Source organism: Haemorhous mexicanus, chromosome 5, assembly GCF_027477595.1.
Source record: "Haemorhous mexicanus isolate bHaeMex1 chromosome 5, bHaeMex1.pri, whole genome shotgun sequence".
NCBI classification, from domain to species: Eukaryota; Metazoa; Chordata; class Aves; order Passeriformes; family Fringillidae; genus Haemorhous; species Haemorhous mexicanus.
In genome coordinates, this window is record NC_082345.1 from 5,884,714 (window position 1) to 5,903,917 (window position 19,204).

General features: G+C 39.8%; 1 protein-coding gene across 5 annotated transcripts in view; it reads right to left on the reverse strand.

Moving 5' to 3' along the window:
- ERC1 (ELKS/RAB6-interacting/CAST family member 1) overlaps positions 1–19,204 on the reverse strand; it is a 280,985-nt gene that overhangs the window by 45,247 nt on the left and 216,534 nt on the right. For all 5 annotated transcript variants that reach the window (XM_059845691.1, XM_059845689.1, XM_059845690.1 and 2 more), the window contains one exon: positions 11,220–11,364. In XM_059845691.1, the coding sequence (XP_059701674.1) occupies positions 11,220–11,364 (145 nt within the window). The remainder of the gene's footprint in view (positions 1–11,219; positions 11,365–19,204) is intronic.

The window sequence follows — 19,204 nt, forward strand, 5'->3', positions numbered from 1 at the left end:
TTCCAAGTTTTAAACAACCTGTGAGTGTGTGTGTTCTTAAGGATCATTATATTGCTTTTGTTATTTTTTCAGCACCATTACTGTCAGCAGTTGGCAAAGGTTTGGGTTGCTGGCTGTAATAAAGGAGGCAGAGCCAAGGCTGCATCTACTGGTGTTTAGGAGATGGAGAGAACACTGGCTTGGTGTCATAAATTATGGTCATGTTTCATGTTAAGATGACAACAGTGGGAAGAGCAACTTCTGGACTATTAAAAGGATTAAGAGTGGTACAATGGTGAAACAGAATGTTTAGAAATGTTAAGGTTCCCACTCCCAACAAAAATCCCCTGTAAAAACAAGAGATACCTAGGTTGTTCAAATCCTGAGGAAAAACTTGCCTGGAGTTAGCTGTGAGACCTCAATTTATTTTTTGTTTACTCGACTACAGGAAATATTTGTATTCACACTAAGACAGACAGGCATTGGTGGTAAACAAACAGAGAGAGAACAAAGGACTGAGTTCTGTGACTGTAAAATTGTACTCAAATAAAGAGAACAAAAGCTCTAATAAAATGATCAGCCCTTAACCAGGGCTGTATTTGACACAAAAGACCACTGCTTCCTCCAGGCACCAGTCCTGGGATGAGAGTTTATATATATATATATATATTTACATATATTTGGGAAGTAAAGCTTTACAAAAGTTGAGAGAATAACATTCACCTGTACTATTGATAATCTAAAATTCTACAACATGTGATTGCAAAGGTAAATGACTTGTATTTGAAATTGAGGGTACATACTCAGCAAATTTCTCTTATACCCACATGATAAATGTTTGATTATGCCAAGTAAAATCAGACAGCAATCTTTTGATAGCCGAGTTTGAGACTTACTTTGTCTTCATGCAAAATCTTGGATTACTCCCTAAAAGCACTTCTTGCTACTGCAGAGACTCAAAACCTTTGGCAACATACTCAAGGCAAAATGAGGCACACAGAAACTGTGCCTTTATTTTGTGTTCCACACAGGTCTGCTCAGGGACAGCTGAACACAACAGCCCTAAAGAGGATCTGCCAAAATCACTAACTCATGTTTGACAGCATTGTCTCCAGACTGCCATTCAGGGAGGGACTCAAGCACAATCTCCATCAGTATCAACTTTCTCACCTCCTACCTCCTGGCAGCTGTTTCAGACTCCTCACAGTTAGGAGACAGCAGAAAAATCCCCATGCCCTCCCTGCATTCACAAATCTCAAGTGGCAAACACGTGACCTCTGGGGAAAATCTGCACACCTTTTCTTTGGTTGTGAGTATTTCTTCATCTTAAAAAGAGGCTGTAGAAAACAGCATGCACTTATGAAGGAGTAAATGCATCATTTGTTCTGCACCTGAGCATGAACAGTATTTTTTTAAGGCTTGGATTCTTCAGAACATAGCACCATGAATTGAACAGAACTGAGGGGAACCTGCAGCCACCAGCACCTGGCCATTTGCAGAAGCTTTCACAAGTAACTGATGCCTACTTTCATAAATCTGTGTCTCATTTTGACAAACCTGCAATTTCCACAACGTGGTATGTAAATTAATTTAATGAAGGATTATTATCAAGAAACTACTCCAAAGTGACAGCATCTTAGATTTCCAACTGCAAGATGAAACCTCTATTTTATCCTGCCTTACCTATTCATTTGCCTGAGATATGGTGTACTGGACTAGGCTCAATCAGACAGTTTCTAAAAGGGAAATTATTCTCAGAATTTAATGAGCTTAATACAGCAGATGAAAAAAAAAAAATCTGTAGACTGAGAGATATTTAAGTGCATAAGCTCAAAAATACCCAAGATCACTGCTCATCAACAGCTCACTGTTTACTGAAGTTCATTCCATGCACTTAAGACTAAATTTTTTCCATTATCAATTTTTAAGATGGGGGGGATTAAAATTCTCTTTTGCAGACTATGCACTTCTCTCTTTTCAGGCAAGAAAAAGCAGAGATTTATTACGTTACTCCCAAAATAACACAGCAAAATCACAAATATGCAATATATTCTATCTTATAGATCATTAATTTTCATTACAGATTCTAGGTGTACAATTCTTTCCATCATTCATTCCTCCTTCAAGTAAAGACCACATCACTAACACATTAAGTCATACAACTGTTAATCTGTAATCTACTTGAAACCTTCTACATATTTAGTTTATGAACCCAATCAGTCACCTCGTATCTCTGACTTCACCTTCTCCCTACATGTTCTTGGAAAACACCTTGAATCATCTATCACCTCACCAGTTACAAGTCTTACACAAATTAAAACCAATACTAAAGCTGGAAAAATGCCTTTCAGCTTTCTGCCACTACTTTTTAACTGACTATCACTGTGTGAATTGGTTTTTATATATGATAGTTGGTAATGTCACAGGTTTGTTAGGCTTTTCATCCATCACAAGTAACCACAAATAGAGTTTTACTGTATAGGTTTAATATGAAACTGTTCCATGTGTTCCTGAGAAATAATATCTTTAAATACAGCAAGAGATAAGCCCAATGCACCAAGTCAGCACATTTTGAATGGTTATTTGGTAAAGGGACACATGTGTCTCCTAGATAATTGTCATTGTCAGGTAAAACAGCCCAGATGAACAGGAATAATTTAGTACAGAAAAATCTGCATCCAATCAATGAAATACCTGTAAGGATGCTTACACACCCATCTTCAGCAAGATTCAAAATCTTCAAGCAAGTAACTCAAAATCTTCCTGAATTTGAAATTTCAGTGTGAAATTTCTGTTTCTTCACAAAAGAAAATCTGTGAATTTATCTTGTCAAGACTTTTTATATGTTTAAGTGGAATTCTCCTGTCACCAACACTTCAGAGTTCCCCAAACAATGGGTCTGAAAGATGCAATTTAAATGTAAGCATAAACTCACTCTATTTTCTGGTCATCCTTCAGACATCATCAATTCAAATACCAAGAGTGATGCCAAACCAGCCCAGCCACAAGGACCAATGGTTGGAAAGTCTCAAATATTTTACCCCTGAGGCACATCCTGCCACTGGACAACAATCAGGAGCAGTCATGCACGGGTCCTTCCCAGCTACCCCACAAACCATGGGAGTTAAGCAAAAGAAGATGTACCCACAATTGTATTCCTTGAATGAACAACCATGGGCAATCCTGAGCTGCTCTAAATGACTCTTTCTGAGATCTTGCATCTATCTCATGACTCATCAGCTAAGACAAATATTGTCAGGAACTATGTCCAACAAAATATTTGTAGCAAAGAGACCAGAATGAATTCCACAAACACTCTGTTGAATGTATGGATCATAGAGAGCTGTTCTAATATATTCTCTTTATTTAACTGAAAACCATTGTGCATCAGACCACAATAACCACAGGAAACCACTGTGTGGTACAACTGTGATGTCAAATGACAGTGAGTGTTTTTACACTGCACCAATGTCCAGCAGTACTATTCACAGACCAAGAAATGATTATTTTTCAAGCCCAAATTAGATCTTCTAGTGCAGTCTTCTGAGCAAGCCCAAGCTCAGTGAGCATCCTCACCTCTTTAATAGTGCCAACAAGCCTGGCTCTCCCAGGGGAGCCCTAACAATCTTTCCTGACATCCAACACCATCAAGTTAGTCACTCACAGGAATGGGATACTGGGTCTCAACTGCTAACCTAGACTTGTCCAGCAATCCTGATTTTCTAGAGAGAGGCAACATTGCTTAAATAACTTCCTATAGGAGTTCATAAGCCCTGAATGAGAACTGGTGTATATGTGGCACTAAATGCTGTGGGCAATTATCCAATTAATTTAAATTTATTTGTGTGAATTTTTAGTCAGTTAAAAAGCTGTAAAACTGGAGTATGAAAATCTTAATATACTCAATAAATGGAGGAATATTTCTAACAGAGTCAAACAAGTTTTTGAAACCTGAGTTCAAACCTGGGAAATATTAGTCCTTGCAGTATTTTAAAAAATATTACAAATGTCTAGAAAGAAAAAGAACCAAGTACTGGATTGTCTTCTGGGTTCCTCAATACCTCTATAAATCTTAAAGCCCTCTTTCAGTGAGGCAAAGCACCTTCCTCTTCCAGCAACCCTACACAGCTACACCCTCAAGCCTCCAGGCTGTGGCAAGGCTGAAGGCACAAGCAGAAAGCAGCCAGGGCTGTTTGCAGCAGGAAGAAGAAGAGGCACTCCCATGGTTCCAGCAGGCAGTTCCCTTCCCTGGCACCATGCAGCCAGCCCAGCCAGGGCTCCCCTGGACATACATTTCCATTTAGTCATGCAAGAGGCAAAGGGTGAAGGTAAAGGAGGAGGGAGAGGAGAAAGAACACAAGAAATACCAGGGAGAGATGAAATGCTGCCCCAGAAAAGACTGCTGATGCTGCACTGAGTGCTGTTACTGTGCTAACAGATGATTAAAAATGATGGGAAAAAAGTCTGGAACACATGGCAGGGAGAAGAGGCTTTCTTTTAATCTGTGAGGGCTCCAAGTGCTGTGCTCAAGGGCATGACAAAGCCTTTGTCAGGGTGCTGGGGTCTGCTCCTGGCAGAGACTCCCCCCTTGACAGAAACAATTACTGAGGAGCAAAGCCTGGCAGAACAAGCAGAGCTGTGACTGATAATCTGGGTGCATTACAGGCCTTCAACAAAAGCCATGATGCCTAAATTTGACAGCTGGCAATGCTTGATGAGAGCCAATTAGTGGATATATATTCACTTCAGCCAGAAGTTTCCTCTGTTTCTAGTCCAACAGCTTCCTGAATAGGAAGTGTACAGAGTGATTTTGCCCACTTCTGCCTCCTCACATGCCAGCTACACTGGCAGCACAGCTAAGAATATACTATAAAAACTACATCTTTTGGCACCTTTGTATATTAAAGCCAGTAATTGAAAAGCTGCAAGTGACCCTCCAGACACTGGTGGTACAAGAACCTAAAGAAAGGTGACTTTACTTTGACTCTGCAGTGGAGAGGTGAGGCTGAGACTGCACTGCACATGTAACAAGTCCACTGCAAGTGACCATAGTTATTGAAATGCTTCACTAGCCCTTGAAAAATTTCTGGCAAAGTACATTCATCTGTTTCTTCCTGCTTCAAATTGGTTAACCTGGCATTCAGTGAACACCAGAACTCAGAGTACCTTCTGTTCTGCCCAGTTCATAAAGAAACCTCTGGCACAGCACATTCAAATTCCTCTGCCTGTTCTTAACTTTCTTATCACAAAAATTTTCTTTCCCCACTTTTACATCCATTTGCACTCTTGCCAGGCCAAGTACATGGGGACTATAGTAAGGAGATCAATAAACAAAGATGGATCCAAGTGCCCTGAATCTCATCACTCATTTAAATTATTAATTTTTTCCCTCAGCTATAAAGAAGCCACCACCACCACACTCAGACAAATCACACACATATTCCCAGACTCCCTAAGTTCCCTTCCAACAGTAGTTTGAGAGATGCCTCCCCTCACTGAACTCCAGACTGCTGGAACCTTTCAGAGAACAACAGGGGCTCTGTCACAGACCAGCACCACATTTAGCAATTATCTGCAGTGACTGTATCCATGTCACCTGAGGAAGAAATTCCCTTGCTAGCAGGGTAATCACTCTCATCAGACATGGTTTCAAATCAGGGCAGCTAAGGTAAAGCACAGACTCACTGGAAGACTTGGAAAGTCTCACAATCTGTATTATCTCATTGGGCAGGGTGGTAACTAAAGCTGCCAGAAGTGTGGTCATGCTGATACAGCTCCACAGCAGCAAGAGGAAAACATTTGCCTGTCAGTCTCCTTTGACCTGTTTTACATTCTCTTGTTATAAACAGAAATGACTCCAGCCAGTGGAACTTCAGTTTGGAAAAGTTCACAGCAGAGGAGTGTCAGGTGTCAGTGTGCAGGGTTTCCAGGGAAACAAGTAACAGTGGAAAAAGATGATTTTTGGGGTGAGAAGACACTCTGGAATCTACAGTTCCTCATGATGCCATGAACCACATTTACTTGGGAAATCAGTCTTTGCAGTAACTTGGCCTCACAAAGAAAACCAGCCAAAATCTTACAGGGAAGAGGCACAAAGCATAGAAAAAAGCAGCTTTGGTACTTGCTTGTTTAGGTGAAATGTATATTCAATAATATTGCATAAATATTATTATTACCAGTCAATTATCAGCTATTTGACCATTGCCAAATAATTCCTCTCCATTAGTGGGAATGTTAAATAACAGCCCCTCAAATTCATGCTGGTCTCAGAGGAAGGCACAACCTTGATGAGGATATGGAAGCAAAAGGAAACAGCAGGTATTAAATGGCAAGGCTGACTACAAACCCCACACTTACAATAGCATGGGGCTCTCATCTCCCTTTATTGAAATAGAAAGGAGCTGCTTTTGAGTGAACAGCAAGAGTGTCTGGAGCAAGAACATGACAGGGAGCAAATTTTTTTTTTTCTATGCCTCTAACAGAAATAAATAGTAATCAGCTTAAATTGCAGTAAAAGACATTACATATAATAATAAAGACAGATAAGGTATAAAAAAGACTTGCCAGGACTGAAGATCTCCTTCACCTAAAGTCTTTAGGAACAGACTACAGGTGTAACTGCAGCAGTTGCAGAGAGCTCTCTCCTGATGCCATATTATTCACTATTTTTCATTAACAGTTTGCATGACAAAAGAAAATGTGTATTTATGAAATACATGGAGAGAACTTAAGCTGGGTGATTCTCTGAGCATGCTGAAGTACAGAATGAAAACCCAACATATTCTTAAAAGACTGAGGAACTGATCTGAAAATAACTTTGATTTAGGCATAGGCAGCACAATAAAACATAAGTACTATTAATCTAACCTGTAATCACATGATTTCAAATGAAAATGTTGAGATCCTGTCATCTAACTTCTGCTAACTTCTGCTATAATAATAATAATAATTATTATTACGAAACATTATATAATAATACAAGTGAATATGGCTAATTACAAACAATAATTTGAATAATGCTCCAAGCTGTCAGAAAACATTAATACTGTTCAGAGCCTCCTAAAAATTTTAACACTTATTACTTCAGATTCATGGCATGGCAGTGACAGAGATGCTGTTGATGCTGTTCAAGTCAGGCACCCATCCTGCTACACACTGTACAAAGACAGAAAATGACAGTCTTTGCTACAAACAGCTCCTAGCAGAAAATCCCAGCTGTTTAAGACTCAAAGCCCACAGACAGGAAAACCTCAGCCCCTTCAGCTATGCCTTCCCTTTACCACTGAGAACTGTGGAGTGGTGCTTTGCTCTGTTACAATAAATAGAAGCTGATATTAAAATTGAGCTTGATGAGGAAAGGGATAAATGGCAAGCAGGCTGTTTCCTAACAGCTGAGCAGTGCCTGTGCTCCACCAGGCAGGCCAAAGCTCCCTGGGTCCCTGTCAGCCCCGTGTGACACCCAGCAGGGCCCTCTCCACACCACATCTGGATCTGGTTACACAGCTCCAGCTCTTGCATCAGCCCAGCCCCTCCAGAGCAGCCTCCCAGCCAGTGCCTCTGCATCAGCTACCCAGAGAGACACGGTGCCCTAGGAGGAATAAATTGGGACCACATTAGCTGGTGACCCTCGCCCTGCAATGGCCCTGCCTGTCTGATGATAGAGGAAATCCCTCATCCAAACTGACAACCAATATGAAACAGGCAGCTGCATTTACTGGAGAGCCTGGTCAATGCTGAGTGCCTCATTAGGAAATGGGCCCTGTATTGAGGCACATTCCTGCAATTCAGAGCCTAGAAACTCTAAATTAAAACAACATTGATGCCGTATCCTCTTTCCAAAATGCTTCTCTTCATCCTACCTTTAATGCACATACTTAGAGAAATTAAAGAACCAAAATGTCTTTGGCAGGACTCCTTCCCTCTCTTGTGCAGCAGCACCCTTCCCATGTGAGCAACCAGTGTTGGGAAAGGACAGAGCACAAGGAATGACAGCAGAGCCCTCCAGATTCTGGATACCCTTCCCTTGATGAACCTATGTGTCTTCACTGACACTTTTAAATAAATAAAAATCACAGGCAATCGTTGGAACAAGTTTTTGTTTTGTGAGTGTTGTACCTCAACACTAACAGCAAGTCAGCCAATGGTAACCAGCACAAGCAATGAAAATCCTGATCCAAATCCTGTCCTGCACACTTGGATCCATTCACACTCACTACTGCAGCATGGTCAGGAAGCTGCTTTCCTAAAGCCCCCTGTCAGAGGCTCTCCCCAGCCTGCAGAGAGATTCAGCCATGCTGGTAGCACAGCTCTTCCCACAAACAGCCCTTCCCATCCTGCTCAGCATTTCTGTGAGCATCCCACACACGTGGAAATGGGAATCTTTTACTCAGCTCTGTCTGCCCACCAACTGAAAGAGCTGCTTTCCCACCACAAAGCCCAAGCACTTCCTAGGAATGGCATGGACTGAAATACCAAATACTTATCAGGGAGCTCAACAGCTCTGAAACACAAATGACTGAGGTCAGGATCCCAGCTCTGAGTCTGAAGGGTTGAATAAACTTTTTGGGTTTTTTTGCTCTTCAAAGTCTTCCAGAATATCTTGATTTGTGGCATCACTTGCCTTCCTTGAACAGCTGTGTTCAACACATCTGCAAGCCTGAAAGATTTTTCATTTACAATTTCTACTGTGAATTTAGGAATTACAGCTGAACTTTCAGGAAGTTCCTGAAAGGTGACATGGTTCTGTGGAGCTGGCAAACACAGATGGACCCTTGTTCTCAAGATGCAGAAAAGGGTCCATGTGGAGAAGGCTTAAACTGAGGAAGCAGCATAGCTGTTTTGTTGGAAAATATGAAGCTGGTGACCTGGAACAACTGAAGAGGAGTGCAAGGGCCAAGTACACAGAATATTTGCAAAGTATGTGGAAAAATGAGATTTCCCTTGACTACATCAGTAATGAAGATCTTGTAAAATCTCACAGCCATCTCTTCTGACCCATCTCCTATTTCTGGAGCTGTCAAAATTGGTGTGATTTGAATTTATTCAGAAAAAGTACATACCAAAACTACTGGCACTGAAAAAAATAAATGGAATTTTAGATTCTCTGCAACTCATAGAGGTGGTGAGTAATACTCTCCTATAATAAGCAATGAGGAGTTTTTCTATCAATGTGTTGAAAGCTGCACACACACAAAAAAAAAAAAAAAAGGATATAAGATGACACATCCTTAAAACACAGGATAGGATTTAGGGAGGATGTGTCCAATCTCTGTATGGTCACATAAATATTTCTCAGGTATATTTTAAATATAGTTTAGATTGTTTATATGTAAACATTCATTCTGCCTTGGGGATTGTGGATGTACTGGAGAATACCTGTGATTTTTTACTTATACTACACATAAAACTTTTATTTATACTACCCATAGCACAGATGTGTTGAGGAGATTACTTTCTGCTTTCTTCATAATTTTTAAGATTAAAATCTTAAACAATCTTAAACTGTGACAAGTCTTTATAGCTGATTGCAATTTTGGAACCAGAATCTTCCAAGGCATTTCAACAGTCCAATGAATTGTTTGAAAAAGGACTACTGCTCCAAACTCAAATCATAATTGGTTTCACTACATACCAAGAACAATTTCAAATTATTTTCTTTTTTAGTTTTCATTTATTTGGGAAATTAAGTATCCCACAAATACACAGAAAAGCACCTAGAACTGGTATCCTTAAGGGAAATGGCCATGTCTTTTTAGGAAGAGTTTATGATACTGTAAGATTTACCAGCACTGAAAGATAACAACAGGAACTACAAGATTTTAAAAAATTACCTGAAGTCTAACTCATTACAGACAGGCACAATGTTAATATCTTAGTTAAGTATCCACAAATTTTCAGCAGAAAAAAAATCACCACAAAATACTACAGGTTGTTCCAGCTACTCATAAAAGATAACCAGAAGGAAACTGGGAAGGGCAGAGGCATGAAAGCACCTGAATTTAAGCTTAGGACAAGAAGAACTAAAAGGTGGTGTTAATTTCTCTTGGAATCAGTGGTACCATAAATTACAGCTGCTGCATCAACAATTACATGAACCAAACAAGTACTTGTCATTGCTCTGACCACTTCTGATTCCTGTTTTAGCAGATGACCTGGCTGGCCAGTGGCAGCAATTTCAACTGTTGCTCAAAAGGAAATAATACAAGACTGCAATCTATACTTCTTGCTCATTCTGAAGCTGGTACATAAAACCCCCAAAAGTACTGTTCTTAAATGAAACCATAAATAATTATCATAACCAACATGGCCAAAAATCTACTTGTGTTTGCTAAAGAAGAAGCACAGAAATCCCTTATCACAATGCTGACCTGGTTTTGTCTTACATTCTCTGACAGCAACAGAAATCATCTGGCTGACAGATGAAATGTTGCACATAAAACTTTATGAAGATGGAAATGGTGGCACTGAAGAAGTTGATACTGGATTGGCAGCAGCATTTGTGCTATTAAGAGGAATGTGGCAAGGGAATAACTCAGGAAAATCTACCAGAAGTGCTGAAGTGAAAAATCTACACAGATTTTTTTCAGATCCTAAATCTCTTATTGCCAGGGATGCCTTTTGCTTCCTCTGTGTTTTACTGGCAATGTACTTTTCACATTACATTCAGTACTGGAACATAATGTTAAATGCTTTAACAGAAACACACTTTTCCTAATTGTTATGCCAACACAGAAATATCTTAGAAATGGGAGAGGCCAGAAATAGGAAGGGACCAATCTCCTCACGAGCACGAGACCTCCAAGAGGCTGTTCTAGAAGCTGACACAGGGGCTCCAGTTGCAATCAGAAATCACAGGAGAGAGTGTGTGGTGTAACATTCATATTTGGGCTCTACAGCCTATTCTTCCAAAGAGGTTTCTTCCCCAAAAAGGCAAATACAAAACCCCAAGAGAAATATTTCTCTACTTTCCCCTGAATCTGTGACTGTTTGTGCCTGTAGAGGATAATGACCCATGTCCTCTTCACTCACAACCTCCTATCCCTCCTATCACACATTTACTACTCAGGCAGCGACACAAAGAAACTTCCCCCAAAGCTGAGCCCAGTAGCTAGTTTGAAATTGTTATTTATGCACTTTCCATCCTAACCTATGACAGGATTACACATTATTAGTTCCACAAATCAAGATCATAATCCCACACCAGACTATTAACTGGATTTTCCCAGCCCTCCTGTACCCACCTGCTGCTTGAGCTGCTGCACAAGGCGGTCCTTCTCCCGTTTCAGTGCAGCCACTTCATCCTGAGTCTTCTTCTTAGAGGATGAGAGCTCTAGCAGAGCAATATTGGCATCTTTTTCACTAATGGCAGCAAGAAGGGCTTCTTGTCTGAAAAAAACCCAAATGAGTTACATTATTATCCTGCAAAACTCAGAAGACTCCTTCCTCTACAAAGATTTGAGCATACCATAAATGCTGTACCAGTGTGCAACTCTGAAAAGCAATAATAAATGTTTTTGTCTGGGCTATATGTCTGTTGGTGGAACAGGAGGTCAAGACACACACACCTCCCTGTAAAGAACTGTGCTGATACCAAACTGCAGCTTACAGGGTCAGAAAAACACATTATGTTCTTCTTCTGCACTCACCTTCTCAGTTTTTAATAATTACCATTCATTATTACTTTGGCTGATCATTTTCCTATACTCCTTCCCTGTAGCAGAAACCTCTTACAAACAGAATTCAGAAACATTTTATACATACTGGGAAGAAAGGAGACAAAGAAAATCACCCTAACAGTTAGACAGCAGTTCTCAAAGGAAGCCAAAGGATTAATTATGTTAGGGAAAGCAACCTTTTCTGTCCTGCCACCTTAATTCTCATCTTTAGCTGGTGATATGCAACAGGATTTCAAAGGAAACCTTGGCCTTCTTGCCCAGTAGTGTTGGCTTGTCTTACCTCTCATCACCTTGCAAAGAAGGCATAAACTGAGATCCTAAACACGTGGTGGTGTGAAAGATGGCATCATGCAGGAGTGATGATGAAAGACAAACCGAGTACAACACATTTCTTATCTACACTTAATCTAATAAAATAAAACTGCAAATGTACTTCAAGTTTTGCTGCAGCACTCAACATCAAGAAGTTTATTATCAGAATCCAAATTTAAGCCACTGTCTCAAAAATGTGGAAGAAATCACGTATTTCAAGAGGAAAAGGTGCATTTCAACAGACAAAATTGCTCACCATCTGACAGGACAGTGGACTACACAACGGACTTTCTGTGGGTGCAATTTCTCTCTGGGTTTACACAGGTGTTTCTTGTACAGTCCAAGTGAGTTAGCTTGCTTTAAATGAAATACCAGCATATCAAAAATCTCACAGATCCAGTGCAGAGTACTGGATCTGCCTAGATCATATCTAGAAAAACATTATTGCTTCCCTTTCAAAATGTAATACCATGAAGTAAAGCAAAATTTTTAAGACTTATTAGGATAGTCATAAAGTATTCTAAATACATTTGTGCTATTAAGAAATGACTTAATGGAGACAAAGAGTAGAAGAAAGGAAAAGGTGCACATCAGAATCCCAGATGTAGTGTCAATACTCTAGGTGTGGGAACAATGGATAATGGGCATGTTATTATTGCCATTTCGTTTCTGCTGCTTTTGCTTTATGGAAAAGTATCCAGTTTTGGATGTCTGCCTGAAACATGAAAAATACCAATAGGGTGAAGTGACAGAACATGATCCATGACCTCTGCTTTTTTCCAGCTATTGGTATCCTGGGAAAGACAGGCTGGCTTGGAGCTCTGGTCATTTTCACTTTCTTTAGAGTAATCTGTTTTGATTATAAAGAAACACTTATTCTTTTAATAGTAAGCCCACAATCCTTGCTGATGATTCAGGACCAGAGCCAAGAATATCTCCGTAACTCTATCTGTGGAGCCATTACTCTGGTATGGAAATTGGAGGTGCCTCAAATAGCATGTAAGCCATACACCTTCTGCAATCAAATCCATTGCTGCCCATCTCTGCTTCTTAAGTGAAAACCCCAAGGCCAGGAAAATGAGATATGGATAGCAGCCCATTACTTTTTTTTTTTTTTTCCTGAAAAATCTTTGCTACTGTGTGTCACCGTCATATTTTCTGAAAAATCCCTTCTCCAGTATTTCTTCTCCTGGGAAGCTGAGAAGCCTCAAAGAAGAATAAAAACAATATCTCATTTTGCATCTCCTGTGTTTTGCTGCTTTGGAATGTGGTTTGGAGATTGTTTATCCAACAAATGGTTGTTTGATTGGTTTAATGTGAATTGTTTAACTTAATAACCAAGCACTGTCCAGCTGTGTCAGGACTCTAGAAGCAGTCATGAGTTTTTTATTAGTATCTTGTTCAGCCTTCTGTAAATATCCTTTCTCTATTCTTAAGTCTAGTTTTAGTATGGCATAATAATATAATATAATAATACAATATAATACAATACCATACAATATAAATAATACAATATAATACCATATAACACAATACAACACAACACAACATCACACAACATAACACAACACAACACAACACAACACAACATAACATAAGCCTTCTAAGAACATAGAGTCAGATTAATAATTTCCTTCCTGCCATGGGGGATCCTTTAAAAAAATCACAACCATATCTTAGAAAAGAATTTCCTACTGGCCAAAACTTTAGTGCTGTGCTGTGAGATGAGGGTGCTGGTCAAGAAGTGGGGTGAAAGCCATTGTGGCTTCCTGACTGTTTTCTGGAACTGAAACAATGTGAAGTTTGAAGAGAAGTAAGAAAAATCCCCTGTGGTAAGTGCATTGTAGCTGCATTTTTTACTTTAGCAAGGCAAACCTAAACTGCCCCATGGGGGAGAAGTGCAGGTGTCACTGTCAGCTCTGCTGGAAGGGACATGTCTGTAGTGGCAAGTTATTGCTCTCAGCAGAGCTTGCAACTGCCAAATGATTCCAAGACAATAAAAAGGGCACATTACCAAGCAAAAGACAAGGTTTCTGATTGAAGAGCATTACAAAAGTGATTTATTTCCCTTCCTGAGAGCTTTATCCCCAGGGAGGCCATAGGAACTTGCTGTGAGATAGAGGATGTGGCAAGAAGGAGAAAATGGGCCGATGTGTGCATGGTGGTGGCAGCAAGTGAACAAACCTATCCATCAGGAGTCAGTCCTGGAGGCTCAGGACCTGCCACAGGCTTGGCTTCTTCAGCAAAATGCTTCTCCTCAGTTCACAACACTGGAGGTCCTGAAAAGTTCTCTTAAGTAGGCAAAACATGCTGCACAACCCAAGGATGCTGATCGTTTCAGAAGCTGGCTAGGGCCAGAGTCACTGAGCAGACACAGTCCACTGAAGTTAATTCAGGTATTTCAGATGCTGGTACAAGTGTAGCTGTGCCAACATCAACTCATTTATCTCTGCACTGCAGCAGGTTCTGCAGCCTGAACTGAGCTGTTCATGCCTCACAAGAGCTGAGCAGACTCTGTAACAGACTGAATGCTACCAAAGGAAACCTGAAATGGCAACAGGGCAGAAAAATCTACTGAAAACAGGTTCAAGTTTTACTCCAAATTGGACAAAAAGAGGAGATTAATTTTTTCCTGGTATTTAAACTGAAGCCTTTCACTGAATGTAGATCATGATCAATACAGACTGGAGTGGTATCAAGACCAGTAGGTTTAATTCTTACTGGTAGATATAATCTCAAGATCAATATCAACATAATTTTCTCTGTTTGCAGTCTTCAAAAAATAATGCAAAGAAAGATGGGCTTGCCTTTTTTAAAATAGATGACTACTGAATAGTTACAGGCCAGTAGAGCAGAGAGATTTGACAACAAACACAAAGAATAGAGTGCAAATGCATGGCTCCTTCAACTCTTGAAGAGAAATGTCTGATTTGGGGAAGATAACTAGGCAATAATGCACTATTACACTACCAATAATTACTAAAACAATCAGGCTGTCTTCAAATGGGTTTCTATGGCACTTGGTTTCAGAAGACTACATAATTCCTTCACAACCCTTTCCCAATAAAGGAGAAGAATCTTTTAGGTAAAACACAAGAGGAGATGAACTTTAAAAAGCAGTTTTGTACTTTGCAGTACTGTTCCCAGGGTCATAGCACTGGAATATTTATCAGTTGTATAATTAGAAAGAATAACAGGCTGCAAACAGTGCTGAATTAATGATGCTTCAAAACATAAAACTATACATATTCATTAAAAGAATATGCTTACATATGTCAGGGAGAACACTTATTCCATATAGAGATATTATAAACATATTGTTCTATAAATTTTTATTTCATATTATGAAATTTCTTCCAATCTGGAGTATTTCTGATCGTGTGTATGAGATAATATGAAAGCACTATTGATATCAGCAGCAGCTTTGATTTTAATGTCATGGAAGAACTGGGATTATTCCATCAGCCCTAGCTGCATTATAGGATCAAATCTGTTTTCCTTCTGACTGGCATTAAACTAAAGCATCTAAAAGAGTGACACAAACTGAAGAGCTCAGGTAGCTACAAACTCATAGCAATCCAGTCAGTTCCTTCAACAGAGACTGCTGCACTTCCATGAACAATGATTAAGCTGCCAGCATTTTCATCCTTGCATATTAAGATGAACTATAATTATGGCTGTTGTACACAAGGAAAGATTCTCCTGTTTCATGAGCTGTTTACTCATGGTAATGGCACCAATCACTAAGAACAACAGAAGTGCCACTCGTACAGGACTTGCTTTGGTGTCTGATTTTTGTCCACTGCATTTACTCCAAGCCTACAGAAAATTTTACTAAAAGCTTTAAATGCTTTCCTATCAGAGACATTTGTAAGAGTTACCCTGGTGAATCACCATCACAATAAGAACTGCATTATTTGCATATGAATTAAAAAGCCTCCCGTGATGTGACAACAACAGAAAGAACTCACAGGCAGAGAGGTTCAGATCCAGCACTGCAGTGTTATGAGAGCTAGACAGACAGGCAGCAGCTAAGAACATAAAAGCCTTGGGATATGGCATTCAGGAATTTCATGAGTTTAGCAAAATGGCAGGGTTTGGGTGGGTCACACTCAATAAACTCTTAAAAAGTAATTAGGAGTACAACACACCAAACTGCAGATTCAATGGGCCAGAAGCCCTGGCTCCATCGTCCTCTCCACCATAAACTGTGTCTACCACTGCAGCAGTACTTCTGAACTCCACTTTCTTTCCTACTTTTGGTTTTTTTTTTTTTTTGCTGGTTATAGAACATCCTCAGAAAATTAAGAAACTCTGACTTCCAGTACCTCACAGGGAGGAGACAGTCCTTGCAGAGCTCTGGGTATCAAGATTTGGTTCTTAAAAGTAACCTTGAAAAAAGGCAATTATACCAGGGAATGACATTTCATGATGCTAACAGATGAATAACTCACTTAATATGCAAGCTGCCAAATTCTGCACTGGCTGTAATTTCTGCAGCATTTAAGATGCAGCTCGAAGTATCCCAAAGTGAGCAAACTTTTGTCCAAAAGAAACAGTAGCTACCTCTTACTGCAAGAGAGTGGGGAAAAAAAAATTAACTTGGCAATAGGTACTACCTGCTTTTTTTAATTACAGCTGGGAATAATCAAACCTCAGGCTGCAAATTAATTTCCAAAGCACAGCCTTAAATCTTCAGTCAAAAGGGATAATACTTCACTCCTTCCATTCCAGTACTTGTTTCCTGAATCAGCACATCACCTTTGCCTGGCCTGGCTGGCACATCAGCAGTCTTTCTAATCTCTGGTCTATGCTCTTACAGCTACCAAAACAGAAATTGAGAATTCAAGCAAACCAAATGAGAAGAAAACAAGAGTTTTTTGTCATCAGCAAACTGAAGCTTTCTGAATGTACACCTTCCCACTGGTCTCTTCAATGTCTTTGCATACGCGTGACCACAAGTGGAAAACCAGATAAAAATACAAACTCCTGGTGAATACAGTTGTGTGGTCACAAAAGTGATGTCCCTTTAATTCTCCATTATAAGAATGGTGTGATAATAATCAATGTGAATTCCATGACACAGGAAGCATTACCACTTGCACTGTCCTTGTTTAAAAGAAAAGATACTGATAATATATTTAGGCTTTCCTACACATATTTTCTCTAACATCCAATTGTCTGGAACCACAGAACTCCTTACTAGGATTGATAAGCAGGGCTTTTAAAAGTCCTTTCCCTCAACATGTTTGATAAAGTCACAAGTAGTCCTATAAATATTTTATATTATCTTTTATATACCTATTTTATATTACCTTTTCCATCAATGCTTTAGCCCTTCTTGTACTTGAGCTTTCCATCTTAATTTTATCACTTTGCCACCAGAGGTAAAAATTTCCAACTCCTAGTCCTGCTCATATCTCAGCTCTGAGCACTCAGAACTGCAGTGCAGCCTTAGACTGTGTCTGCCAGCATGTCTAGAAAAAAATCTAACACTTTTACAAAGAAGTTTCAAACCCACTACTAATTTCCTGAACTATTTTTATTGATGAATACCTCAGTGAAAAGCTGGCTGCTGCATGTCACAGCTGCTACACTGAGAGCCCATCAGCCTTCCCCAGGTGCCTGTGAAGAGTGGAAGTTCTCCAGGATGGCACCTTGCAGAAGGAACTTCCAACCCTGTCACCTGATGCTTTGGGAGATTTGTCCCCTGTGAAAGGAAGAATTTTTCTGAAGACAACCTTCCTTGCTTTAGCATCCTTCAGTGCAGAATGTGGAGGAGAGACAGCAGTACTTACAAGGCTCTTGAGCTCCCCAGAGTTGACTTTTCTGAGAAGGAAGTCCTGAAACGGGCGTTCTTTCTTCGTCTGCAGTTTAACAGCACTGCAGACAGAGCACAAACTCAAGGCATATTTTTCTTCCAGGCAACAGAGGCCACCAGAATACATCCACCAGATTTTGAAAACTGACCTTATAAGAAAGGCAGCTCCAATTTCTTTTCCTGGGACATGGTCAAGTTCAGGTTGAGCTCTAGCTTAGCATGTGGTTTCACAATTGGCTCAAGCTGACACAAGACAGGCTCTTGTGGCAAGAGATGGTTCTGCCCTCCCATTCCCAGGTTCCTGCCCCTCCACTGGCTGTGTATCCCTGCAGCCTGAGGAGCCAGTTAAAACCCTGAATAAACATGAGGAACCCAGATCTGACCGCAGGTTCCTCATCCCTGGAGGAACTGCCCAGCTGCAGCTCCTGCTGACACTGTGACAGTGTCAAACCCTTCACTGCCACAGCCAGCACTGCCAAAACATAAGAATGGAAAATGAATCATGGAATTCACACTGATTATAACATATCAACCAACCACAATTACTACAGTGAAAACAATTGTCTTGATGTCTTTGTGAATCTGGCCTGGAATGAAATTTCAGCTTTATCAGTCAAATTTTGACAGCAATACTGCAATCTTACTGTGGCTTCTGATCACAGAAGTAAAAAACTCTAGTCATGACTTATTTATTTCATTTAGTGAAATATTCACTATTTATTTCATTTTAGTGCAAAACTCTCATGATTTATAATACAGTTGTTTTAAGAACATTATCCAGTCTTTATATTCAAATCAAACAGACAGAGCATCTACCTCCTTGCTAAATGACTACCATGTCATTGCTGGTGAGTATAATTTATCTCACTTCTGCATCTCTCTCATTTCCATGGCTGACATTCTGACAGGTGATCATACCTGCCTTCCTCTGTATTTTATCAGCTCACTGGAAAACAAGGCAAAGGCATTAACTTAGCTTTGGAACCATATTCACACTACACTTATTCTCAGTGCATTGTGGTTCCACTTTTTTCCCCTGATCTTTTTGTAGCAGTGGCTAAAGAACATTTATTATTTATTTTTATTTCTTTTGGGGAGGTCTCATTCAGCATGAATTTTCACAATTCTCACTTTATTCCTACAATTTCTGCTTTCCCTAAATGTCTCTTTCTCTTGACCAATTTTTAAGGCTGCTGCCAATTCCCTTTTTGGATACAGGTACACAACTTTGTAACTTTCTTAAATGTTTCCCCTTTTGTTTGGGATGCAAAGACCTTATAGTTTTGGACTTTTGCTTTAAATAAATGCTTTGCTTCCTCTACATGAACCTCCTTGTGTTCTTCTGACCAATTTACTTGCTATGTAGTAGTCTCCATTTTTCAGTCTATTAATTTGAAATTGAATACTTCACTTTTCT